Source organism: Asparagus officinalis, chromosome 8 (assembly GCF_001876935.1).
Source record: "Asparagus officinalis chromosome 8, Aspof.V1, whole genome shotgun sequence".
NCBI lineage: Eukaryota > Viridiplantae > Streptophyta > Magnoliopsida > Asparagales > Asparagaceae > Asparagus > Asparagus officinalis.
The window spans coordinates 126,745,292-126,773,261 of record NC_033801.1 but is presented as its reverse complement, the minus strand read 5'-3'; the positions used below and the strand labels follow the sequence as shown (position 1 = coordinate 126,773,261).

Sequence of the window (27,970 nt, the reverse complement as noted above, 5' to 3'; positions counted from 1 at the left end):
TCGTAATTTGTCAAAGCGTTAGTCACTTCACTATAGCTGATAGAAGATCTCCCGTTCAACAAAGTGAGCACGAAGGTATCATACTCCTCATCCGGTAAGGAGCCCAACAAAATAATCGCCTTGTACTCATCCGATATCTTCTCATCAACATTCGCCAAGTTCGACAACAACTTAGTGTAGTTGTTCACGTGAGCCGCTAGCGAGGTGCCTCTGGACATCTAAAATCTGAAAAGTCTTCGTAGCAAGTGCAACCTGTTTTCAACACTCTTTGTGAGATACTTATTGTTGAGAATTTCCCACATCTTCATTGCAGACGTCACCCCAATCACATCATATTTCAGCTCCTGTTCCAAACAGGACCTGATCACCCCACAAGCGTTCCTATTCATCTTCTCCCATACCGCCTCTTCATATTTAGGTGGCCTCTCGTGGACCATAATGGTCTCTTCCAAATTCTGAGCATTGAGTGCATCATGTACGTCGCTCATCCACAAACCAAAGTTGATTTACCGTCATACTTCACCACACTAATCTTAGTGTTCTGAAAACCAACTTGTATTGTACCCGCCATCGATTTGCTGCTTTCACCTTCTTCTCCCATTGCGAATTAACTCCAAAATTGTAGAGAAAGAACAAATTTGATAGAAATTAGGAACCACCCAACTGAACCCTAGATTGGATTCCAAATAGATTTCCTAACCACACGAGGAAAGCGAAATCTCCAACGGTAACTCCTAATGCTATCTCCACCGAAGCCGAGAACTCCAAGAACTAAGCGTCACACAAGAATATTCCTCCACCAAAAAACCCTAGATCTGAAATCTGGGCTCTGATACCACTTGTTGCGCGCAACGGAAATTTCGGCAGCACTTCGGCAGCACAACAAGAGAGTCAGATCGCAATAAGAATTTTTGTTTCTCAAAGAGAACAAGAATCTGAAGCCTAATATCTCATCAAAGTGAGATATTAGCTCTTCCCCTCGTCAGCTCTAGGACTGCGCGTCGAGGGAACCTAAAAAGCTATTACAAATCACCCAAATAGTAGTACAACCAATTTACGTGGTTCAAAAAATTGCCTACGTCCACGGGGCAAAGAGGGGGGAGATCTACTATTAGAGGGAGAGAATACAACTAGGGTTCAATAAGAATTCTTGTTTCTCAAAGGGAACAAGAATCTAAAGCCTAATATCCCATCAAAGTGGGATATTTGCTCTTCCTCTCGTCAGCTCTAGGACTGCGCGTCGAAGGAACCTAAAAAGCTATTACAAATCACACAAATAGCAGTACAATCAATTTTTACGTGGTTCGGCAAATTGCCTACGTCCAGGGGGAAAGGAGGGGGGAGATCTACTAATAGAGGGAGAGAATACAACTAGGGTTTATAATTACTCACAACCTAAACCCTCAAACAAACTCTCAGATCCCTCACAATATCTCTCTCAAAACAATAAACAAAAGCTCTTTTTCTTTTGCCTGTAGCCGCCCAAAAGCAATCAAGTCTCCAAAGCCTTGCACGCCGAAAACAATTCCCCCTTGCGTACGAACTGTAGCCGCACGTACACCGCACACCTCCTTTGCATCACCGAAAAACCTAAACATCTCAATCATATATATATATGATGTATTTGGGTGTGCCTTCATGGGCTTCGTGTCTCTTCACGCGGAGATGAAACCGCGTCCGGTTTCGCACGTGGGTGGCCAACATACATATGAAACCTATATATAGGATTAGACTAGCATTATATATTTTATTTTTAAATAATTCATAATTGTTTAGAACTCTATCCATATCAATTTAAGATAGAATAGAATTGTTTAAAAACTCTATCCATATCAATTTAAGATAGAATAGAATTGTTTAAAAACTCTATCCATAACAATTAAAGATAGAATAGAATTTGTATTGCATGTAAACATCTTCTAATAACATTAATGAGACCAATTGAGTCTTATACCAAGAATTAATTATTAACCAAATTAATAATTTTAATTTCAATCAAATCCATATTCGACAAACTATTTGTAAAAACTCTTTCATAATATGCGATTAATTATTTATTAATAATATCTTACATTTAGTCGTCACTAGTATAATTTATTTTAGGCAACTCTTTCGAGTAGGACAATTCACCTATTTGTTCATGCCCAAATTTTAATCCCTAGGAACATAAATAAAAAGTATTTTAAAATATCAAAATATTTTATTTTATAAGAAAATAAAATTTAATAGATATTGTCCAAGACCACCCGCTGACGGGAATTTAATAACTTCATGCGATATGCATAATAAATTAACTCATCATAATGAGCATATTAGATCCTATATAGATATTTGTCACTTCCCTAAATAAAATCTAGCAACCCAAAATTTTATATTATGTAGCGTTTGCTAAACAAGCTTAATGATCACATCAAAGCATACTAAATTATCAAATCGGAAATAACCATATCATCAAGTCAAAGGTACCAATTTGAATTATTTATCTCTTAGGTTACTCGTCCGGGGGAATCCAAATGCACTTTAGTGCTATACACATCACGACGGTGTTTATCAGTTTATGACATACACTTGGGGAATCCCTATTCCTAGTGGTTAAGATCCACCACCACATCTCACATGTTAGTATCATGTATAATAACCTGTTACAACTAAGTTGATATTTACTAGTTAAAGGTTAAGCATAAGTTTAAAAAATATTAAGTTAGATCACATCTCCAAGCAAGTGATCATCACAACACACGATCAAACAAAACAATTTCTAAGGATATTTATAAAAATGGCACCCAAATTATATGTGCAACAATTTAATCTATTAACATTATAAGAAAGTTACATAACTTGTATTGAATGTTCAAGGGCATATTATCACTACTCCAACAAAAGGTTCAAGGGTTCATGGAAGATCAATACGAGAAGAGAAAAAAGAGAGGAAAGAGAGAGAGATAGAGAGAAAAGTAGGGGAAAAAAGAATGATGGAGAGGACAATTTAAAAATTCTTGGAAGAGTCACATAGATTAGGGGGATTTTAAATTTTTTTCCCTTGGGTCAAATATGTTTTCGGATAGCCCCAAAAAATCAAGGTATTTCCCCATTGGATTATTAAAGATAAAGGCCCTCCAGTACAAATTTCCCAAGATAATCTCCTCTCCATAAGTAATAATTAATTAATTAGAATGTAATGATGTGGACACTTTTGGACTGACTCAGACCGAGGAGGGCACCACTCTAAGTGCTACTTGCTCATGCTTCTCTAATCTCAACATCACATTGTTTTCTTGTTATTTGGCTGCTTATGAGTAGTACTTTGCACTTACCATGATGTGTTATATATTTGGCTGTTATATATTTGAAAAATGATGAAGGTACACCACCGGACACACCCTCAGCCACACTCCCTCTCCTGCTACAGTGCAGGGGGGCCACATAAGATTTTTAAAAATCTCATGTGGGTCCCCTGCACTGTAGCAGGAGAGGGAGTGTGCTTGAGGGTGTGTCCGGTGGTGTGCCTGTAGCACCTCCCTATATATTTACCTAGTGTATTTTAACCAATAATTAAAATTATTTAAGATGTCTCCATCGCGTAGGACAAAAAGCAAACTCAAGTTTGATAGACCTCATTCGCTTGCTTTTAACTGCATCCTCACAGCTGTGCGTTGGCTCCGTAATCAAACAATGGGGCCAAAGCATAAAATTGAGTAATAGGGAAAGGAAATAATGTGCAATGGGTGCACTATAATTAATATGAAACCATTTTCATCAGAATGTAAAAAAGAATTTGAATTTTATTCACTGTAAAAACGTAATAAAGAGATTACTATTTTTAATTTCAACCGTTAGTTATCTAGTTAGTAATTATGATACATTTTAAATATAATACACGCTATACCCCTGTGAACTACATTCATTTATAATTTGTACTCAAAGAAAAAAATTATGACCATGATAATATATGGTTATGTTTAAGCAATGGTCTATCCACTATTTTTTTTTTTTTGATAATAAATAGGATGGGGTCATTGTAAAAATATCGTAATATGTAACAAGATCATTGTGAACTAAAATCATTGTGAACTAACTATTGAATCAATGATTGTGCGCATTCTGCTTACTCTCGTGATTTTTACATATAACCCTATGTATGATTTTTTCCATATAACATGTTATTGTTAAATTACATCTGATGAGATCTTGGAGTACTGACATTCATAGAAGTACTGTACACAATTAAGGAACTGGCAGCTACTCATCTTATACTGTGCACGCTAATATTTTAATAAGATTGGGCAAAATAGCAATTAAATATTTTATAGTTTCACTCTCTTAGCACTTATGTACTCTCAGTTCAATTAAATACCTTAATACTTTTACTCTCTTAGTACTTATATGCTCTCTTAGTATTCCATAGCATTTATAAATCCTAAGTTGGTCAACATTGACACATTAATACTATTTTTTTTGCAAACTTAAATTTTTTTATCCAAAAGTTCCTATATTACACGTATATGCTAATTTTATAACTTTTTATCTATTAAGTTTATTAAATTCATTGTTCTTTTTATCTATTAAGTTTATTAAATTCATTGTTAAGTCTTTCCAAATTTTATTTTTTAACGTAAAAGTAGAATACACCTGCACTAGAATCTGGATAGATTTAATAATAATTTAACAAATATTAATGCTTAAAAAGCCCTAAAATTAACATATGAATGTTTCCAATAAAATTTGGATGAAAATTTTCACGTTTGCTAACATAGGGAATTAAGATGCCACTTTTAACCAAGTCAGGGACTAAATACAATTAAGGATATATAAGTACTAAAAAAGTGAAACTGTAAGATACTTAACTGTTTCCTAGCCATAAGATTACCAAGAACAGGAACATATCATTAGAAATTTTAGGTGAGTTACAAAATGATATCATCAAATCAACAAAAGTTCGAAAGAGGAGCTATCGATGTCTCCATTTCCAATCATCTTCGTCATCTTCTTCAGAAACATCAACAACTTCATCTTCGTAGTTAGAATCGTTACCATCAAGATAGTCAAATTCATCTTTCTCATGTTCAGACGACTCTTCGTCAGGATAATCATTCTGAGGATTGTCTTCAGCTGCAGTTCAGACATTGAATTTTTTCAGATGGATGTAAGATAGACTAGTATAAGGAAGAAATGATTGTTGCACTTGATGACCAAGCCATAAGTTTCCATACGCCAAACAAAGGAATTTTACTTAGAATTTTCATTTCGAGTTTTTCCTTTTATTCATTTTGAGTTTTCCTTGTACCTTTTCTCAATTCTAAATAGAAGTTGAAAAGAGGTTAGAGTTTCTATTTTCTCTCTCCAAATTCGCTTGCCAAACACACCGAGTCTGAGAGAGAATGCCAAAGAGAGATTTACTACTTTAACTGCTAAATATCTAAGTTGTTTTTCACAGTTGACATTTAAGAAGTTCATTTTCTATCACCACGAAGGCAAACAATTTACACATTGTCAAATTTTCTTCGAATAAAAGAGCTAGGAAGATGTAGTCTAGAAAAGATTTTGATTCTAAAAGCTGAATCCCCTAAACCAAATTCGTCCCTTAGTAACAAAAAAAGGAAACTAGTAAGATTTTTATTCTCTCTCCCTTGCTTTTCTTCGAAGCAAATCCAACTAATTGAAGGATAGAGAAAACGTGACATACCATTTGAATCATCTGTTGCATACTCAGAGTCCGAGGCGCCATCATAGTAATCATCTTCCTCACTTACTTGCACCCTGAAGCACGTAAGTCATGTTTCAGTGCAATATTCACATTTATGATTAAACCGAACAACAGAAAATTAGATGATAAGTCCTTACAGAGGATATGTGATTTCTGCAGCCTCGTTATCAATTCCATTTGGATTCTCCTGCACAGTATACAAGTCGTACACATAGTCTGATCTAGCAGACTGATTCATACCACAGCTCATGGATTCTGTTTGTGACGACAATAGTTACTAATCAGTACTATCTGAAAGCAGTAATCAAACTAGGCAGATCTTCTCTTGTTAAACTACGTGAGTAACAGTACCATTCTGCTTTTAAATTTGATTGCACTTAAATTTTAGAAAATGTTTTAACAAATATTTACTGCTCATCTTATATGAAACTGGATGAATATTTTTGAATTTTAGTTGGTCCAGAGCATCCTGAACTAGATAATAGCATACAGTCATAAGAAATCACTAGAAATGTATAAGTGTGTAGGATGGACCTTCTCCAAGAGCATATGCTCTCATTTCAGATTCAATCTCCTCCGCAGCTGAAGATATATGCTCTCTCAACAATGGGAGGTAGTTGCACAATATTGCATTATCTTCCACAGAAAGACGCCTGCATTCCAATGTGCTGACAAATTATTGCAGGCAAAAAAGAGGGAAATGGAGAATGGTGATGATAAAAACTAAAAATAGCTTACTCCTGCTTTGCTACTTTTCTAGAGTTCTTATCCTCATTACCAACTTGAACGACATCATATAGATGGCATATTTCATGCAGAGAATCCTCACCATTTTTCATTCTTTCCCTTCTGCTCTTCCATATTTGTTCAAAACGAGCACTTCGTACAAGATCCTGTGGACAAATGCAGACTTGAAATAACATACTAGAATTAGATCTATAAGAACTCTGTTAACCGTTTGACACGGATGCTGCATCTTATGTGATGTAGTTCAGCATAAGGAGTGCAGTTTTATCATTTAGCTTAGCAAGAAGTTGCTTCATATAATTAACCTCCATTTGATGAGAACCCTCCATTAATTTGATGAGAAAAACACTTACATAAATGATGACACGAGTTAATTTGAATGAGGAAAATTCACAAGAATCAACAAAAGTTGCAGCAACTAATACTTGCTATAGATCAGAGTTCTCTGACCACATGAAAGTGCAACAGTACAGAACTCAAAACAGTTAACGACGTAACTTACTCATATGCTGACATACTGAAATGACTTCACATGAAAGGTGTGCTTATGTATGTAATACATAGTTTACTAGTGAACCCCAAATTAATAAAATGGCTTGGATCTTTGCTTGATGCAACGGAAGACTTGACAAATTCTATATAACAATATCAAATGTTGCAGTATGGTGATAGTGCAATAAATGTTGAACAAAAAATTAGACTTTTCAGAACAGTCTCATTATTTTCTTTATTTTTGATTGGTTTTGACCTTGGAATTTTTGTAAATTTCTATGCTTTCATATCTTATCCTTATCTGTACACTGTTTGTCATCTACCCCTTACATACTCGAGCCATAAAGAAACTTGGGAGCTCTAAATTTTCAATAAATTTGATTTTCCTCCCTTATATACTCAAGCAATAAAGAAACTTGGGAGCTCTAAATTTTCAATAAATTTGATTTTCCTCCCTTATATACTCAAGCAATAAAGAAACTTGGGAGCTCTAAATTTTCAATAAATTTGATTTTCCTCCCTTATATACTCAAGCAATAAAGAAACTTGGGAGCTCTAAATTTTCAATAAAATTTGATTTTCCTCCCTGCATATTGCAACTTTAGAGGCTATTCTTCTTGTATCTGGTAATTTGTTCCTAGTGATATTTTTGTTAGTGACTGCAATTTGTCGCATTGGTCAAATTGAATCTGTTTTAAGGAAGTTTGTGACATTGGTTAGCCTGTGTTGGTTTTGTTCCCTGTAGGAAAAACCAATTATATTTTGATTTTTTTTTCTTGTGGAATAGATTTTGTGTTTAAATAGTTATGTCGCAGACACAACCTTTTGTTCTTATGTCCTTTAGTAATTTCGACGTCATGAAAATTTTCCTCTATACTTTTACCTTCAAAAATATTTGATTATTGAAATCATGCTTCAATCATGCAATGGGATTCACTTGTTTTGATTGAGCTTCAAAAGTTTATTTGAATTATTGCTGTTTATTTATGCATAACCCTAGTTTGTGGAACAAACTCCAATTCATTGGTTGATATGCAATTGATAATAGGCGATATCTGCTATTTTAGTTTTTGTTTCTGTTAGATTGAAAATCTTTATCAGGAATTTTTAGACCATGTTTTTTTTCTTTCCATGTTTTGACTTTATAGTTATTCTTATACTTTCCTGGTCCTGAATGTTCACTTTGATGCGTTATCGGTTTTCATCATCAGTAGTTTACTGGATTGCTATACTTAACGTCATTCTAACATGGAAGTGTAGAGTTCATTTGCACTTTTTTATCTGTTAGGATAAATATTGTTAGCTTCATAACCCTTTTTTTTTTTTTTCTAATGCCATATTAGATCAAGAACAGGAACATATCATTAGAAATTTTAGGTGAGTTACAAAATGATATCATCAAATCAACAAAAGTTCGAAAGAGGAGCTATCGATGTCTCCATTTCCAATCATCTTCGTCATCTTCTTCAGAAACATCAACAACTTCATCTTCGTAGTTAGAATCGTTACCATCAAGATAGTCAAATTCATCTTTCTCATGTTCAGACGACTCTTCGTCAGGATAATCATTCTGAGGATTGTCTTCAGCTGCAGTTCAGACATTGAATTTTTTCAGATGGATGTAAGATAGACTAGTATAAGGAAGAAATGATTGTTGCACTTGATGACCAAGCCATAAGTTTCCATACGCCAAACAAAGGAATTTTACTTAGAATTTTCATTTCGAGTTTTTCCTTTTATTCATTTTGAGTTTTCCTTGTACCTTTTCTCAATTCTAAATAGAAGTTGAAAAGAGGTTAGAGTTTCTATTTTCTCTCTCCAAATTCGCTTGCCAAACACACCGAGTCTGAGAGAGAATGCCAAAGAGAGATTTACTACTTTAACTGCTAAATATCTAAGTTGTTTTTCACAGTTGACATTTAAGAAGTTCATTTTCTATCACCACGAAGGCAAACAATTTACACATTGTCAAATTTTCTTCGAATAAAAGAGCTAGGAAGATGTAGTCTAGAAAAGATTTTGATTCTAAAAGCTGAATCCCCTAAACCAAATTCGTCCCTTAGTAACAAAAAAAGGAAACTAGTAAGATTTTTATTCTCTCTCCCTTGCTTTTCTTCGAAGCAAATCCAACTAATTGAAGGATAGAGAAAACGTGACATACCATTTGAATCATCTGTTGCATACTCAGAGTCCGAGGCGCCATCATAGTAATCATCTTCCTCACTTACTTGCACCCTGAAGCACGTAAGTCATGTTTCAGTGCAATATTCACATTTATGATTAAACCGAACAACAGAAAATTAGATGATAAGTCCTTACAGAGGATATGTGATTTCTGCAGCCTCGTTATCAATTCCATTTGGATTCTCCTGCACAGTATACAAGTCGTACACATAGTCTGATCTAGCAGACTGATTCATACCACAGCTCATGGATTCTGTTTGTGACGACAATAGTTACTAATCAGTACTATCTGAAAGCAGTAATCAAACTAGGCAGATCTTCTCTTGTTAAACTACGTGAGTAACAGTACCATTCTGCTTTTAAATTTGATTGCACTTAAATTTTAGAAAATGTTTTAACAAATATTTACTGCTCATCTTATATGAAACTGGATGAATATTTTTGAATTTTAGTTGGTCCAGAGCATCCTGAACTAGATAATAGCATACAGTCATAAGAAATCACTAGAAATGTATAAGTGTGTAGGATGGACCTTCTCCAAGAGCATATGCTCTCATTTCAGATTCAATCTCCTCCGCAGCTGAAGATATATGCTCTCTCAACAATGGGAGGTAGTTGCACAATATTGCATTATCTTCCACAGAAAGACGCCTGCATTCCAATGTGCTGACAAATTATTGCAGGCAAAAAAGAGGGAAATGGAGAATGGTGATGATAAAAACTAAAAATAGCTTACTCCTGCTTTGCTACTTTTCTAGAGTTCTTATCCTCATTACCAACTTGAACGACATCATATAGATGGCATATTTCATGCAGAGAATCCTCACCATTTTTCATTCTTTCCCTTCTGCTCTTCCATATTTGTTCAAAACGAGCACTTCGTACAAGATCCTGTGGACAAATGCAGACTTGAAATAACATACTAGAATTAGATCTATAAGAACTCTGTTAACCGTTTGACACGGATGCTGCATCTTATGTGATGTAGTTCAGCATAAGGAGTGCAGTTTTATCATTTAGCTTAGCAAGAAGTTGCTTCATATAATTAACCTCCATTTGATGAGAACCCTCCATTAATTTGATGAGAAAAACACTTACATAAATGATGACACGAGTTAATTTGAATGAGGAAAATTCACAAGAATCAACAAAAGTTGCAGCAACTAATACTTGCTATAGATCAGAGTTCTCTGACCACATGAAAGTGCAACAGTACAGAACTCAAAACAGTTAACGACGTAACTTACTCATATGCTGACATACTGAAATGACTTCACATGAAAGGTGTGCTTATGTATGTAATACATAGTTTACTAGTGAACCCCAAATTAATAAAATGGCTTGGATCTTTGCTTGATGCAACGGAAGACTTGACAAATTCTATATAACAATATCAAATGTTGCAGTATGGTGATAGTGCAATAAATTCTTCAACAAGGATACTAAAGTTAGCTCAGCGTTTATTTTATTCAGTTTAATGCTTGACAAATTTTATCTCACCGCATCAGAAGTCAAAGTTAAGTGGTAAATTGGAGTATAATTGATTTGCTGGTTGCTATGGCAACTAGATCTAAGTGTTAAGACATGTCCAGCCATCTGATATTATAGTCGAAACTACAGAAGCAGCAGAACAAACTATATCTCAGATGACAGAGTTTTCTTGAAAAAGAAATATAATATTGAACAAAATAGTGTTTTCCATCTATGCTTTAAACTAATATCCAGCAACACGGGAAAGAAAATAGGTTCTCTCCAGATCATTTAGTGGATGACTAGAAACTGATGCACATATCAGAGATAGTATTCATACATGCCCCTATGAAAAAAAATACCTGATCACAACCACTTCTTTCTCTACTTTGCAAGGCGGCTGTTGACAAATGTCATGGTAGCAAACTTGTTGCAAAGCAGATATTTATTTATCTCAGAAATAAGGAGTCAGAACTTGGATCAGAAACGATATTCATGTTTATCTTACTATAAGAAAACTGCATGCACACATAAAGATACACATGATCTTGCATGCCCTATGTGGAAATTTGTGACAGCCTATGGACAAAATTAAGACATTGAGAACATACCTCATGCTTTTGTCTAGCTGTATACCTTAGCTGCTCTTGCTTCTGTTGGCACAAAGCACAAACTATCAAGACCAGTGATATTGTTGCTTAATAATTCAAAGAAAAAAAGAAGGAAAACCAGAACAATGAAGAAATTAATCGATCAAGAGCAAAGAGGCTTAAAGTAATTTGACAATATACTATCATAGACAGCTCGTCCATGAAAAAACACCAGTGTTATACATTGAACTCACGAAGAATTTATGGTACTCACTTTGTCTTGTTTGAGCATGCTCCTTCTATCCTCAATCTTCCCCTTGAGATCCTTTGAGCCACTGACATTAGTCTACAACACAATAAAAAGTCATAACTGTTGGGTTCCAAGTAAGAAACTCGATCCTTCTTTACAAAAGCAAGGTCATCTTTCAAATTCACATGCACTGCCGAGATGCAATTTATGGCTAAGGGGAAAAAATGTTAACCTTTAAATAACATTTTTGTCCAACAAGTAACTAGTATCAACAAATTTAAAGCTACATACGTAAAGTCATATATGAATACGTTTAAATAAAAAAGAACAAGGTTAAAAGCAAACCAGGTAAGACTGCAAAACATCTTCAGCATCCTCAGAGCTACTTATGGTCTCAACATGTTGTACTAAAAGCTTCTTACTTCTTGCCTCTGTTATAGCTGCAATTACCAAAAAAACATAGAAAAAAGATATGCAACAAAGGTGAGACAATTACAGATGATAAGGGGTTTTGGGTTGAAGGGAAGTGGTAATGGACAATTCTATTTGTTAGACAACTTTCAGGGCATTTAGTTTTTCAATATTGGGTACTTTGCATCTTATTATTTCTTCACATGACAACGATGATATCAGAAAATAGAAATGGGATGATAAAGGTTTAAAATGAAATCACATTATCAATTTGTAATAGATAGGGGTTTCACATCCCATCTTCTTGATGTATCAGCATATCCAGCTCCTCTAAACGTTCAAATGTTATTATGGCCTGTTCTTAAGAAGAAACTGAGTACAAAGGGTATGTTGATTAGAAAGGAATTCAAATTGATTCTATTTGTGTGCTTTGTGGTTTGAAAGAAGAAACACTTGATCATTTGTTTCTCAAGTGTAGCTTTGTGTTTTATTTGGGGAATACCTAGAATCATAAATTTAATGTGATTAATTTGCCTAACTCTTTTCTCCCGATTTGGACTATGTGGAGATTATATATTTGCAGAACAAAGACGTGCATGAGAAGCCTTTTGTTGTGCCTTGATTTGGAGCATTTGGGAAGAAAGAAATAATAGAATTTTTCTTCACAAGGATAAACATTCACTTGAAATATGGAAGAAAATTGCTTTGCAGATTTTTGTTTAGGGAATATTGTTTCAAAGAAACAGGAAGCAAAAACTTTCAAAAAAAGTCCAAGATCTACTGATGCTACATTATGTCATCTTGTTTTGGCTGCTCAGACTTTGTTTTTTAGGTTGTCTGTAAAAATATATTGTTGCTCTCCGTAGCACTACGATTGATCATATGTGGGAGTGTTATTGGGTATACAACATGACATAATGTAAAGCTCGGTATGCTTCTTTATGACTAGACTTTGGCGTTGAGGGTGTAGTCCTTATATGTAGACAACCATTCAGGTAACATAGCAGGCCGGGGTTTCACTTTGAAGCCCCATCCTTTCTCTCATTCAGGTAACATAGCAGGCCGGGGTTTCACTTTGAAGCCCCATCCTTTCTCTCAAAAAGGAAATATGAAGAAAACATCGAAAATTATTTTTCAATAAGGGGCTGTTTGGTTCGCTATTATAAGGGGTGGAAAACTCAGAAAACCCCTCCACGTCAGCTTTTTTGTTTCCGTCCATTTCTTTGTGCCGCTTTAGTTCGCTCGAATGGAAGAGGGAAAACTCTGCTGAAATCGCCGCCAACTAAGATTTTTTTTCCCTCTCCGATTTCCATCCCCAACCAAGTGAAATTGATGAAAACTCTGCCACGTCAGATTTTTTTCTTTCTCTGCTTTGTTTACAAAAGTTTTCCTTTTTTTCTATGCGAACCAAACACAAGAAAAATAAATACATTGGTTTCCCACCATTTTTTATGTGCGAACCAAAGCAAAACAATCTATTTCTTGAAAAAGTTTGGAAAACTCAAAACTTGTGTTTCTTTACATGGAATTGCATTTCTCTATATCAAGGAAACGAACCAAACAGCCCCTAAAAGTAAAGATCTTTAACACACTTCACTCTTTTGTAATCCCCTTATATAAGTCACCAACATTCGTCCGAGTTATTTTTTCCTTGGCCAAAATGAAGCTACAAAACATAATTACTATTACAGATATTTGCTAAATCTACGCATAAAGTCACAAAACTGTCGAAAAACTGAGGATTTCAAAGACAGGAAACGGTAAAGTTGTCAAATATTTACAAATTAAAACAACGTACCCATCTAAACCCTAGGAAACTTTAATCAAATTCATACCTTTCCCCGAAGAATCAGAAACCGAGAGGCTCTCAAGATCCAAGAGCGTCTTCTTCGCCGGCCTTTCGTTAATCTCCAACCCTAGAGCACCAAATTCTCCGTTACAAAAACCAATAAATCTAGCAAAAACATCAAAAAATAAGCAAAGAAACTCACAGAAAGCATCGAGCCTCTCCTGGTTCGCCTTCCTCTTTACTCTGACGACCACTGGCTTGTTCTCCATCAGCTTCGATTGCGAGGAGGATGAAGAAGAGGCCTCGCTGGGCTCCGTCATGGTTTGGAGAGAGGGAATGCAGTAAAAATTGGTGATTTTTAGGGTTAGGGTTTTGAGTTTTAGGGTTTTTCTCCGGTTTTGCGAATCGTAATCGAACCGCCGAATCGGATAACTGAACTGGGCCTGAGTTCGGCCCATTTTGAGATATTGCTAGAACTTTTTAGGGGCGGTAGACAATCGAGTCGAATCGAATCGAGTACTAATGTGTTCGTATTTGTATTTGTTTAAAATTATCGAATTCGAATGCGGACTCTAATATTCATATATCTAGTTTATTATCGAATTCGAATGCGGACTCTAATATTCATATATCTAGTTTTTCGAATTCGAACTCGAATACTTGGTATTTGCGGACTCTAATATTCATATATCTAGTTTTTCGAATTCGAACTCGAATACTTGGTATTTGATAAATATTCTTGAATATTCACGAATACTTATTGAATATCAAAGTATATTTATTCCGCTAAAAATTTTAATTTTCAAATAATATTAAATTCATAAATAAAAATTAATCCTTTTTAATATATGATGTATATATATTTAAATCAAAATATTAATTAGAAAATAGATTTAAAATTATTTAAGTCTTAAAATCAGTATATAAAAGTTACGTAGAAATGGTAAGTGAATTAAAAATATGACATCATATGTACAATAATATAAATAATAAATTGTGATTAAAATTTAAACGAATATTTAATAGACAAACGAATCAAATATACATCTGATTAAATTCTATTCGTTAGTAGACTTGAATACTAAAAAATATTTGTTTAGTGTTAAATGAACTACCGAATTGAATATGACCGAATAGTTATTCGAACAACTATCAACTATTTATTAATTATTTGATTCATTTCCACCCCTAAAACTTTTGGGTTAATAACAGAGGAAACCTTAAACTTTGGGGAGCTTTGCTGATGACCCCCTAACGAGTTAAACCCCGCAAAACCCTTTGAGGCCTCGTTTGGTACACGGGAATGGGTTGGAATGGAATGGTCATTCTCACTTCTCATTTCTTTCTACCAAACACACCCTCTTTTTTGAAGTTGGAATGTCCATTCACACTTCTCATCAATTCACACTTTATGTAGGAATAGGCATTCCCAATGAAATGATAGGGAATGAGCATTCCCACTTAAATGAGAATCAATAAAATATACAATTTTAAAATACGTCTATTCCCACTTTATTTTATTAATTACACCAAAACGTGAGAATGAGAATGATTATTTCATTCTCACATTAATTCCATTCTCACATTAATTCCATTCTATTCCTTCTTCCATTCTATTCTTATTTGAGTCCATTCCCGTGTACCAAACAAGGCGTGAGAGGCTTTGCATGTGGTCCCCGGGAACTTCTTTTGCTCCATTAAATCTTAAAAAATTCCTCAATGACCCAAAATATGGGACCAGTAGGGGGACAATGTTATTTAATAGGAGGGGGACACCTCATTTGTCCCCTTTATTGGTCACATATTTTGGGTCCCTGTAGCAAAACTCTTAAATCTTTAGAGAAATTTTCACTTTAACCTCAAAGTGACACCCAACAAAAATTACCTCCTAGCCCTAAAAAAGACAAAAATATCTCTCATCCCTCATCAAATCTAACACGAGACTAAAAAGACAAAAATATCTCTCATCCCTCATCAAATCACCCTTCTATCCTTTTAGTATTTCTATTAAATTTTCAACAACTGGGGGGTATTTTAGAGGCAATGATTAAATCACTGCTGAGCCATATGCGAAAATGTCAAGGCAGAACTTAGATTCATCAGGAGAAGATGTTTACACACTAGAAACTAAACTCTCTAGCCATTAAACAATTGCATTCATACATTAACTAAACCCCATTAGCACTAAAAACACCTCGATAATTACATTATTACATTCTACGTTCTCGGCCAGCATCTAAGCGGAGATTGGTGCCAGTTTTTCGTCATCGTCGATCCCAGCAGCGCTAGCTCTTGTCGTCGTAGTAGTGCATGATTGCCGCGCCAGAGAGCACCGCCAGCGTCAGCGCCTGCGCGTGCATCCTGCAAAACCAAAACCCGTACCCTAAAAACAATGAATTTACTGTGGAAAAGTGGGTATCACTTTGCAAAATGAGCTATCAAGAGATACGCAAACGTGATTAGATCTATACAGATCGTCACATCACCTTGCGTGTATCAACTTGAGACTCGTCTTCAACGGCGATTTCTTCTTCGAGTACGCCAGCGATGCTCCAAGAGCCGAGGCCCAAAAAGTCCCTAACACATCAACATTGAATGAAATTAAGTGGCCATATTTGCAAATAACAATGATAAGAGTTAATGAGAGCTTGCAATATTAACACTACCAACACTCGCGAGCTTGTGCTCGGAGATCCAAGACTGCAACGAGCTCATATCTTCGGTAGTTGTTGACAGTATAATGAAGGAGAGTTTTGGTATGAGAGTTGAGCTACTGAGCTTAATTTAGAGAGAGTTATATATATAGGAGAAAATGTCCCATTGTTTTCTCTAGTAAACCACTGGCTTTGCACAAAGTTAGGGTACTTTGGATAAAGTGAAGCTTTTGTTGATGGATTTAGGTTTAATATAATGGGCAGGGTCTGTGAGCGACTTGAGTGGTTTGGATTTTGGTCACCAGAGCATGTGATATCACTGTGTGAATAGTCCTTTATCCTCATATTTTATTGTTGAAGAAATTTTCTAAATAAACTTAATCATATTTTTTTTTCTAAAAATAGACCCATTTGAGTTTTATTTACAAAAATAATCATATTTTATCTTAATCTGGTTCCTAAATAGTCGGGGTTGACAACCCCGACTATTTAGGAAGTTATAAACCCTCAATTATAACCCTAAACCCTAACATTCTATGCACTAAATAGTCGGGGTTGGTAACCCCGACTATTTAGAAACCGGATTAAGACAAAATGAGTCGATTTTTGAAAAAAAAAACTCAAGGGGTCTATTTTTAGAATTTTTTTTGAATGGGTTTGTTTAGAAAATTTCTTCTTTATTGTTTCATCATGCATAAGTTTGATTGATTAATTACTTAATTAATTGTAATTTGATAAAATACAATTAGGCTTTGTTGACTTAAATATGCTTTAGCTTCTGCTGCTTCGCACTTCTTATGCCCTCAATTGTTCTCGGGAGCCCTTGTTATACCGTGAAGTTTTTAAAATTTACGCTTTAATATGTCGATTATATAAACGCGAGGATCCACCGCAGAAAATTCTCAACTTAAATTTTTATTTGGCAAGATACAATTAAAAATGTCTTTTTGATGTACGTTTTAACAATTACATTTTGCCATGGAGCTCGCTAGCACATTAAATTCGTACCCGTTGATACGTACGACTCTGTCCACCGTCCAAGGCCCAAGGCCCTAAAAAAGGGGTTTGTCAATATTAGTCCCTGGTGTCATCACTATTTTGATATTAGGCCGTCAAAACATTAAAATTTAATATTAGTCCCCCAAATTATGTACCCATGTTGAGATTAGGCCATACAGTAAGGGGCTACTTGATTTGGTTAGAATATTACGTTAACATTAACTTTAAGAGTAGGTTGACCATTGTACCCCTTTGATCACAAATCCAAACCCATTATTAGTAGATTCATACCCGTTTAAAACATCAAGCCCATTAACATTACAAATCTAAACCTGCTTCTTCTCCTTTCTTTTTCTCTCTACCCTCATGAACTCCTCATACGCGTCCTTCATCTCTAATCAGATCTACGTCTCAACCATCGCTCCATCTCAATCCTCTCCACCCAACTCATAATTGTCATAGAGACTCTACCAACAGCAACACCACCCAACTCCTCCACTCACTCTCCCAACCACAGCCTCCTAACTCTGCCTTCTCAATAGCTGCACCAATATTAAAGCTCGACCACCCGATCTCCAAACCCACCTCCCCAACCTCCTCATCAAATCCCTCTACAGCTCTGGTAAACCCCTTGACTCCTCGCCTCTTTCAAAATACTTCAATAAACCCCAATGTCGGCACTTATAAATGGGATGTTGAAGGAGAAGATGACCCATGAGACAATGATGTATTTTCTCCATAAACATAGGAAAGTTGATAACGCTCTCAACTTGTTTGATGAAAGGTACGAGAGATAGTTAAGATAAGGTTGAGGATTGATATAATGGTGCATACACTAGCCGCTGATGGATTTTTTGATGTAGTTCTTCTTGAAAAAGGTTCCGCTTTTATATTACTATAATCATGGGCTAACCTAACGCCGCATCGTCGTCATCCTCTCCTCCGAATGGCTTTCTCTGATTCTTGAGGATATTGGTCATGGGGCCACGATGTGGTGGTGATGACAGAGAGGTTTGAGGGGTTTTTTTTGGGGTGGGGGTGGGGGTTGGGGGTGTTGAGGGCAGTGGAAAGATTTCAAGTAATAATTCTGCCGGTAGTGAAGATGGAGAATTTGAGGAGGAGGAGGTGTTGTTTTGGAGATGATGTAATTAGAAATGGAGGGTAATTTGGTAAATAGTTATATATGGTTACCACATACTTAACTATGGTTAAGAGATTTTAACATATTACATGACAGAAGAATTAATATCAACATGGTTATATATATGATCTGATGGACTGATATCAAATTTCAATAATATGGGGTTCTAGTATAAAATATCGAATATCTTAGGGACTAATATCCAAAACCCCCCAAAGAAAGGGGTAACCAAACATTTTACATCGGTTCCTTCCTCTCTCTCTCTCTCTCTTCGTCCACACAAATCCAGCCTCTTCTCCCCTCAATCCAGTCTCTTCTCCCCTCTGAAACCCTAAACCCTAACCCTAACCCTAACATCTCCTCTCCATGCTTAACCCTAATGGAGAACCGATGCGGATCCAGCGTCAGCGGTAGCAGAATCAAGAGGAAACCCTTCTCCGATCTCACCAACTCGCCTTCCCCCCTTGTCAGATCCAAACCCAAGCCCAAACCCAGACCCAAACCCGGCCCGAAACCCAAAGACGCGGAACCCGCTTTCTCCTCAACTGCTAACGAGGAAGAGAACCGCGGGGATCTTCAGAGCTCGGCGGCGTCGACTTGTGGTAAAGTTCATCGCTTCTCAAAATTTCTAGGGTCTGTAGAAATTTATGGGATGAAATTGAGATTTTTTTTTCCTTAGATCTTTGTCGGCGTAAGTTTATTCCTGTAAAGTTTGCACCTTTTTGTCATACATTGTGAATTAAACACTCGAAAAATTTGGTCTCAGTAGCGTAGATATGCGCAATGATGAAGTTGGGAACTTCGTTTATGTCTTTTTTGACGTAATTCTTATTTTCTGAGGACGATAGGTTTGAAATGGAGAGAAGTTAAAAGCTGGAAAGGAATTTAATTCACTGAATAAATTCGGTTTGAGTTTGGAAAGAAAAGGTTTGACTTCTAAAATTTTTTATTAAAGAAAGGTCAGAGATCATTTTTGCTATTATATCATTAAATTGGTTCACAAAGTCAGGAAAACATTTGAGGTGCATAATAGTCATGCTTCAAACAATGTGGAGCATTTTTTGCACAATAGTGTACTCGATGTGCGGTCAATCCATAGTGGTATTTGCTGTATTTCTAGAGAATGTTGCACCCACCATCAGCAACTTGTAATGCATGCTCAAAATTATGGTGCACTAGCAATCTCAAACAATGATATAAACATTCTAATGTGCGTCAACCTTTTAATTTCTTGCAATCATCCTTTCAATGTAATGGATGTCTTTCCTCACCATTAATGAAACCAGTGGAAAGACTGAAAGAGACTCCCAGAGAGAACATAAATGAGTTTCTTTTTGAGAAAAGTAGGAAAAAAAAATATCAAGTAGTTTAATTGGGAGGTGCAAGAACTATTTCCAATACATTTATAGTCAGTTGTTGTTTGTTGAGAAGAGGAAAATGTTAAATCATTTTTGTTAGGATTTTGCTAACTTTCCTTTTACCATTTTCCTCTTCTCAAACAAAATATGACTGGTTATAAATGTACTAGAAATAGATCTTGAACCTCCCAATTAAACTATCTTGATATTTCCCTCTTTTTCTACTCTTTTCAAAAAGAAATTCATTTTATGTTCTCTCTGGGGAAATGTATTTCCTTTAACTTACATGCCTAATAAAGTCTACCCATAGTTTGATTATAATCAGAGAGAGCTCACAATTATGTTTATGAGACTTGTCCTTTACATAGCATCATGTTTGTTCCTTCTATGAGGATTTCAATTGAATTTCATATTGCGGGTACACATATGCTGTAATATATGCTAAAAGTGAAAATTAAGGTGTCCTTTTTTATGAAAAGTGTTAAAAGGATAAATTGGTGAATTAACCATCATATCCTTATCAGTGTTTTCAAAGGCGCGTACCTCATGCGCCTTGCAATACGGGGCGGTGGCGAAGCGCCTCACATCTGATGCAGAAGCGTCTTTTGCGCCTTGCGTATATCCTTACTTTGTGCAGGGTGCATGTAGTACATATCCTCATATAGTTTTGTTTGTAAGCATTTCAATTGAGTCTTTATACTTGATAATCCATATCCCAAAAAGCAAAATAAATCCATTAGGCCTTTTTAGTAGCTTTCAATTGAGGACCATTACTAATCCTTTGCTTGGATATTTGTCTTGATTTAACATTTGATTTGAAAATTTATTCATTTTGCTATTATGTTGGGTGTTAGCATTAGAAATTAAGTTATTATATTGTGATTTTGTAGTATTATATTATTCATCCTGACATATTTTTCATGTAAATTCTAAAAACATGTTCTTTCGTGCTTGATTATATATATTGAGAAATTATGTGTGCGGTGAGAGCCTCATGTCACTTGGGCGCACGCATCGCGTTGCGCATTGAGCATGTGCGCGTAAAGATGCTTTGCGCCCCGCATTGCGCCTCTCGCATTGACAACACTGATCCTTACCATTAAATCATTGAGGATCAGTGGACTGCAATGGTATTCAATGACCAATCTTTGCTTACTGTTCAGAGTTCTGACATGCATGTTTAACATTGTTAATTCCTTTCAGTCATGAGATAATAATTTGATACTTAGGATTCTCTCTCTCTCTCTCTCTATGGTCAGTAATCTACTTGCATTCCTTGTTCTCGCATTTTCATCAATCTCAAATCAAACCTGACTTTTTGTTAGCATTTGTCCATATATAAAGTTGAATTTTTTTTCACGTTTTCATGTTTATACTCTTCACAGGCAAAGATGTTGACAATAATGAAAATTCAAACAATTCACGGCCAATTAAAGTTAGAAGAAAGGACAAGGAGATTGCTTTCAAAGCTACTTCAACTCTAAGCTGCCCTCCACCAGAACGAAATAGAAGCATTGAGTATGTTATCTACTCTACTGCCCACATGGAGAAATTGATTAAACTTGTTAATACAATACTTTATATTCCATCTATTGGAAACAAATGTATTTATGCTTCCTTTGCATGATCCATAAATCACTTTAACTATTTGGTTAATTTCATTCATTTCCTATTTAATTGAACTATGTACCTGCTTGTTTTCCTTGGATGTTGGCCACATCACATGTTTGTAATTGCTTAAATTGATAGCAAGCTGAGAGATTTACTGCGAGGAACATCGGAAGCAGAGGTAGATCTATTTAAAAAAGAAAATAGATTGTATTCATACAATCCATTGCATATACATGTTCCATGATATGGTAATGACTATAATTTATCTACACTGTAAAAACTGTTGCCATCATTTGCGATGGGTTGCTAACAATGGTTATCAACATCCTAGAGATTTCATTGTTAAGCAGAGTTTTTAAGGGCAAAGACTAATTGGTATGACCCGAATGAACTGACCAAACCATGATTTGAGCAACTATGAGAAGCTTGCATACTATGAGCATAATTGTCACACATGATTTTGTTGTTGATCTTTAGTATTTTATTACTTACCTAACATTGTTCATGCCTTTTAACGAGGAGACATACAAAATTGAAGAATCATATTGGTGCTCTGCATAAAGCCTTTTCAGCTCCCCGTGAAAGAACCCAAAAGGTTTGTCCTTCCCACATTTCCTTCTTTGAGACGAAGCAAGTTGTTATAAACTCAAGTCTTCTAATATAAGATTTATAAAATTATATTGTTTTTGTGGTACCTTTTAAATGCTTCCAACCCTGTGGCTCGTCCAACCCTTCATATAATTTTACTTTTTTCTTTGTATGTTCTACAAATTTCAACCCTGTGGATCTCACTTGTCTTTCTTCTCCATTGTTTTGATATGTTAAATGGATGTATTTCTTTGCCAGAATCTTAAATCTGTTTTCTTTTAGAATAACTGAGCCAGGGACAAGTGAGGCTTGTGGTGTTCTCTCAGCTTGATATGCCATGAGTATCAACGTTTTCATATTTGTTCTTCTGATTGGATTCAAATGCTTTGAATTGTTTGGAACCTGAAAACCGTTTTCTTTTCTAGGATTAGATGTTTTCATCTAGTTCTTAGGGTTAGAATCATCACCAGAAACAAAGTAGTAGATCTCCACTTGGGAATATCTGTTTACTATGTAACTAGTGGTTGTAAAAACTGAAGGGAAGGGGTAAACAAAAGAAAGAAAAAAGGAAAAAAAAATCTTCCTTTTTACAAGTTAAGGATGTGTAAGTTCGCATTCTGTGAATGAAAGTTCGCATGCTGTAAATGACAGACTCTGCATTTGTTCTCAGTCATAAGACCTTCCTGCTTGGAGGACCCATTTGGCACCATTATGTGAGCTGTGTATGTGATTCTAATTTTGTACAGTCACTGTACACTTGTTACTACCATTGCGTCGACTCCCCTATCTTTTGATGTATTTCTCTGCACAATGCAATGATTTTGCATTAGGAATGCTGCAGAACTACGTTTATTTGTAACTCATGTTCGCAATCGATCCACAGAGAAAGCATCAGCATGGGTCGTCACCTGTCAAGCTTCAGAAGTCCGTTTTTCCTCCCGATTTTGTTGAGAAGCAGAGAGCCTACTTTGCTGAAATCGACGCGTTTGAGTTGCCAGAGGAGGAGGTCTCAGATGGAGGACTAGAATAATTTAGCCAAGGGTCAGGCTCAGGAGAAGCCTGACGGTTTCCTTCTCCTTGTGGATTTTGATGCCTCCTACATTACTAATCACAAACTATTATGTAAAGGTGATGGATACTATTGATATTACCCTGTAACTGGGAGGTTTTTTTATGAGGCATAGTTACTGCTCCCTCACACTTCCTAGTTTATGTATATGTACTATTAACCAGAGATGTATAAAGCATGTAAGTGAATCAATCTGCTAAATGTGTGTCATTTTCTCATCGGTTGATTAATGATACGGAGAATCTGCAAAAATAAAAAGGATAAATTGTGCATAACCCTTTTTATTTATACCTTCAGCTGCACTAAACACTCTTTGGCTTGTTTTTTTTCTTTCCTTTTTTTTGTATTTTTATTTATACCTTTCAAAATGATACATTACCGACGAACTTCCTGTCTGCATTTTCAAAGACGGACCCTATGCACATAGAGAAGATTCATGGGAGATTTATTTATTAATGTATTTTTATTCATTCTATATGATTTTCTGAAGACCGCATCAGATTTTTTTTAACGAGATAGAAAATATTGGGCGGCTATATATTTGCTTCTATTATTCTATAATAACAAGTGGATTAAAGGTTAACTTTCGTTCAATCCAACTACTCTTATGGTACTCAAAGACTTTAGAGCAAAGCTTTGCTTTACCTGTATGATTTCAAAGTCTGGTATCGTGTTAAAAAAAGTATAATAATAGCCATTTCTCAGTTGGCCAACAACTATTTACAATTAATTGACACTTTTGAGCCATGCCAAATACCTCATTCATTTTTGTGGAAAAGTGATGATCCCGAAAGATCCTCTATTCTGTTTTTGATATTGAGACTTTTTTTTTTGTTATAGGTTTTGACTTCTGAGAATTTTAGTCATCATTTTGAAGGATCATGTATTTTGTAATCTGGTTTCATGCAAGGTGCCTAAATTTTCGTGACTATATATTCCCTCTAAGTAAAAATTAAAAATTTCATGCGTCCAATTTTTGAGAATAACTGTTGATATTGACTCTCTTGTTTCATGAATGAAGTAAGAATTTAATTTGTCATATTTTAAAAAAATAATACGGTCTTCTAGAGTGACAGAAGTTTAAATATAGCGTGCGATCATGCGCATCTTGCCACTCGGATATCTAATCATCTGCGATCTCCATCTAAATGCTGAATCAACGCTCTGTTTTGTCTTTCCATACTCCTGTAATGTTGAAAGATCATAGTTAGACGTTACTGTAATTTTTTTAAGACTTTGCTGTGATGTTCATTCTAGAGAAGTTCCTCATGCACGTGATCACATTGCCGATAAGGCTAAGTACTGTTCTTTGCCAAACTTTGAGAATGACTAGGTTCGTCTAATGTTGTTCAATGTCAAACCCCTATCCATTCTGACTAACTAATAAGTAAACAATTGAAGAAGAAAAGACCAACATAATAATGAGTGGCAACTTGGTGCTGATTTTGACCTGCACTACAAAGTGCCAAGTTTGGGGAACATCCAAAAATATTGAGCAAGCTAGGATTATGTGTAGAAAAATGACATACTTTAAACTACATTTATCAAGCAGGATTCCATCCACTTACCTTCGTTCCCACCATAAATAATGAGAACAGAAGTCAAATCTAACCACCCCAAGTAGCTCTAACACTAATTCAATACTAAAACTTAATTTGCGAGTTAATTAAACGATTGGATGATCAAGGTAATTTTCTCCTTCTCAGCAGTAAATAAATGGTGACATGCGAGCATCAATCTACAGTTAAATCAGAAGTCGAATTTCATGGGCGAAGTAATCAAAAAATTAGTCCCCGTAAAGTATGATGAATATGAGGATGAGATAGACACTAATTAGGGGGTGTTTGTTTCATTTTTTTTGGGGATATGGTGTGGATTTCAAGTTTTGGGATGTAAAAAGAGGTTTTTTGGGGTTTTAGAATTCCATAAAGCTTGTTTGTTTCAAAATAAGTTTTAGGATATTAAATCGTCAAATAATAATAAAAATAATATATTTAAGGATTTGTAAAATCCTCTTTTTCATGTGGGATGTGGGGTGGATTTCAAAAGCTTTATACAAATTATGGATTTTAAATTCCAAAAAGTTTAAAACAAACAAAAATATTACAAATTATAGTATTCCAAATCCCAAAATATTATTGAAACAAACAAAGTTTTAGGAATCCCAACCCATAACAAATTACCTATGGATTTCAAATCCCATGGTGAAATTCATATCCTAAAATTATAGGATTTGAAACAAACACCCCCTAATATGCAGGGGAGATTTATAATCTTATTGTTTATCTGTTTGATTTTTTTTCCAGATTAATAATGAGGTTAAGTTTCAAGATGACCCCTGAGTTTCATTAGTATATAAGAACATAATGAAACAAATCAAAGGATTACAAATATGTGAACATATTACTCATAAGGAACTTCTATGTTTTAGTTGGAAACTATGAAAAAGAAAAAAAGGGGAAAAAAAACCTTCTTTATCTATGTCCCTATTGGCATGAAACCAGTATCCTTTACTAGACGAAATAAAAATTCATATTTATACAAAATAGGATTCCTAATCTATTTTGGTAACATGAGGTTATTAGGATTCCTAATCTATTTTGGTGATAGGTTATTAGGATTCCTAATTTGTTTTGGCTTTTGGTTTAGAATTCCTAGTATGTTTATGATTTTAGGATTTCTATATATATGGAACAATTGGAAGAGAGAATAAAGAAGAAAATTAGGGATATTTGGAGCACAGAAAAGAGGTATTTTCTGAGCTATTTGTTTAGGGTTTTGTTTGGAGAGATTAAGAGCTTGTTGGTGAGATTAGTTTGTTCATTCGAGTGATTTGTAATCTCAGTTTGTACTCTTTCTCTATTAGTGAAAACCCCATCCCCTTTCTTGCCCCGTGGACGTAGGCAATTTGCCGAACCACGTAAATCTCTTGTGTTATTTGGTGATTGTGCTTGTTTATTTGGTTGTGATCTCTCTTGTTTGGATTGTGTGTGATTCGATCGCTTCCGCGCCGCGCATAACAATTGGTATCAGAGCTTCGGGTTCGACTTGAGGCTTGTTTGAAGGATTCACTGAAGGATTCCTATTTGAAGAGTTATCGACAACATGAGTGAAGCAAGCACATCGGGATCGTCACTTATGAAGACGATACATAGTTTGAGCATCAATAACATGAATATCGATGTTCTGAAGTTTGATGACAAGATCAATTTCGGTTTGTGGAGGTGCCAAGTGATGGATGCGTTGGACGCTCAAAACTTGGAAGAGACTCTTGAGTTGCAAGAGAAACCTACTGATATGAAAGAAAAGGTTTGGAAGAAGATGAATAGTAGAAGAGACTCTTGAGTTGCAAGAGAAACCTACTGATATGAAAGAAAAGGTTTGGAAGAAGATGAATAGTAGGGTGTGTGGAGTTATTCAGTCATGCTTGACGCCGGATCTTATTTATGATGTGATGAACAAGACGTCGACGAAGAAGATGTGGGAAACACTCAATGAAAGTATCTTACTAAGAGCATTGAGAATCGGCTTTACTTGAAGAAGAGGTTTTACCAGTTCAAGATGAAGAGGGGAGTTTCCATCAGGGAGCATGTTAACAACTTCACGAAGCTACTTTCAGACATGACCAATGTGGATATTATGGTTGAGGATGAAGACAAGACGATGCTACTTTTGTGTTCGTTGCCCGAGGATGATTATGGTACCTTTGTTCTCACTATGATTAATGGAAGAACTACTGTTAGCTATAAGGAGGTGACCTCAGCGTTGGTGAATTATGAGTTGAGGAAGAGTGTTGATGAGTCCTCCGAGAAGGCATCGGGAGATGCATTAGTAGTTCAAGGCCGTGATTCAAACCGAAGCAGGAGGTTGCAGTCTAGAGGTGCACATCGTGGGATTCGTAGGAATTAGTGTGCTTTTTATAAAGAGGATAGATATTGAAAAGCTGAATGCCCAAAGTTAGATCGAGCCGAGAAGAATAAGGGGAAAGCTGTACAAGCTTCAGAGGTGAATGTTATCAAGACTGGTGGTAACAATTCAGATTCGGATTCTTCAGACTATTCGTTATCCGTACTACCATCAGTTTGTGATGCCGACTATACGGAGTGGATGTTAGATTCGGGTGCTTCTTACCACGTTTGCCCTAGGAGGGATTGGTTCTCCAGCTTTCAGAAGTTAAAAAGAGAGGATGTTGTGCTCATGTGTAATGAACATGCATGCTCTATTGGTGGTATTGGTACTATTCGGATTAGGATGAGTGATGGGATGATGCGAAAGTTGGATGATGTGAGGTTCGTTCCGCAATTGAAGATGAACATTATTTTACTTGGAGCTTTGGAGGTAGCAGATTATAGGGTGACCTTGGTGGACTGTATGACCGTAAAATTTTGATACTAGTTAAAATAAATTTTTGGTATTTTAAAATATTTAATTATGATTTTTAAAAGAGTATTTGTATTTTTCTCGATTTTCTAGAATTTTCTATGATTTAAAGTCTAAGTTTTATATTTATTTAAATGGTTTTTATATTTATAAATTAATTTAGTGCAATGAAAATTTTTGGGATTTATCCGTTGGTTTACCGATACTATTACGTATTATTTTAAATAATACGTCGTAATATTATTACTATTAAGTATTAATTCTTGTATTATATTGAATTATTAATTACGTATTATTTGTGTAAATTATTGTATTATTATAATTATTACGTATCAGCTGTTAGCATAACTGGTACGTTTTATCGTGTAGATAATTGTCACATAATTATTTGATTTTAAATGTAAGTAAATATATTTTTATTATTAATTATTTTTGTTTAATTGTACAATATGGGTATATTTCGACAGTTTCGTATCAACTGTTGTATTAGCTCAACATGAACGTTTTTTTTGTAGATAATTATTATGTAATTA

The 27,970-nt window shown here is 35.3% G+C and overlaps 2 protein-coding genes across 2 annotated transcripts; one reads left to right on the top strand and one right to left on the bottom strand.

Annotated features, from left to right (window-relative positions):
* On the bottom strand, positions 4,808 to 14,037 carry LOC109821891 (RNA-directed DNA methylation 4). The gene is made up of 16 exons (XM_020388048.1): positions 13,840 to 14,037; positions 13,684 to 13,764; positions 11,783 to 11,877; positions 11,462 to 11,533; positions 11,209 to 11,250; positions 9,864 to 10,018; positions 9,660 to 9,778; positions 9,263 to 9,380; positions 9,105 to 9,178; positions 8,371 to 8,530; positions 6,757 to 6,799; positions 6,443 to 6,651; positions 6,239 to 6,357; positions 5,842 to 5,959; positions 5,684 to 5,757; positions 4,808 to 5,109 (listed from the first exon to the last, which is right to left on the bottom strand). Exons 1-16 carry the CDS (start codon positions 13,955 to 13,957, stop codon positions 4,949 to 4,951), a joined length of 1,758 nt encoding a protein of 585 aa, XP_020243637.1. The 5' UTR covers positions 13,958 to 14,037; the 3' UTR covers positions 4,808 to 4,948.
* Positions 18,682 to 23,275, top strand: LOC109820710. Its single transcript, XM_020386905.1, has 4 exons — positions 18,682 to 19,033; positions 21,175 to 21,307; positions 21,923 to 21,995; positions 22,872 to 23,275. The coding sequence occupies exons 1-4, from the start codon at positions 18,811 to 18,813 to the stop codon at positions 23,016 to 23,018; spliced, it is 576 nt and encodes a 191-aa protein (XP_020242494.1). The 5' UTR covers positions 18,682 to 18,810; the 3' UTR covers positions 23,019 to 23,275.

Excerpts from the sequence above, each read along its gene's own strand:
- LOC109821891 (XM_020388048.1), bottom strand. The coding sequence starts at position 13,957 with ATGACGGAGCCCAGCGAGGCCTCTTCTTCATCCTCCTCGCAATCGAAG. Across the intron at positions 11,878-13,683 it reads TTCTGATTCTTCGGGGAAAG|CTATAACAGAGGCAAGAAGT; the intron begins GTATGAATTTGA and ends TGGTAATTGCAG. Across the intron at positions 6,358-6,442 it reads AGAAAAGTAGCAAAGCAGGA|GCGTCTTTCTGTGGAAGATA; the intron begins GTAAGCTATTTT and ends ATTGGAATGCAG.
- LOC109820710 (XM_020386905.1), top strand. The coding sequence starts at position 18,811 with ATGGAGAACCGATGCGGATCCAGCGTCAGCGGTAGCAGAATCAAGAGG. Across the intron at positions 19,034-21,174 it reads CTCGGCGGCGTCGACTTGTG|GCAAAGATGTTGACAATAAT; the intron begins GTAAAGTTCATC and ends TACTCTTCACAG. Across the intron at positions 21,308-21,922 it reads GAACGAAATAGAAGCATTGA|ACATACAAAATTGAAGAATC; the intron begins GTATGTTATCTA and ends TTTAACGAGGAG.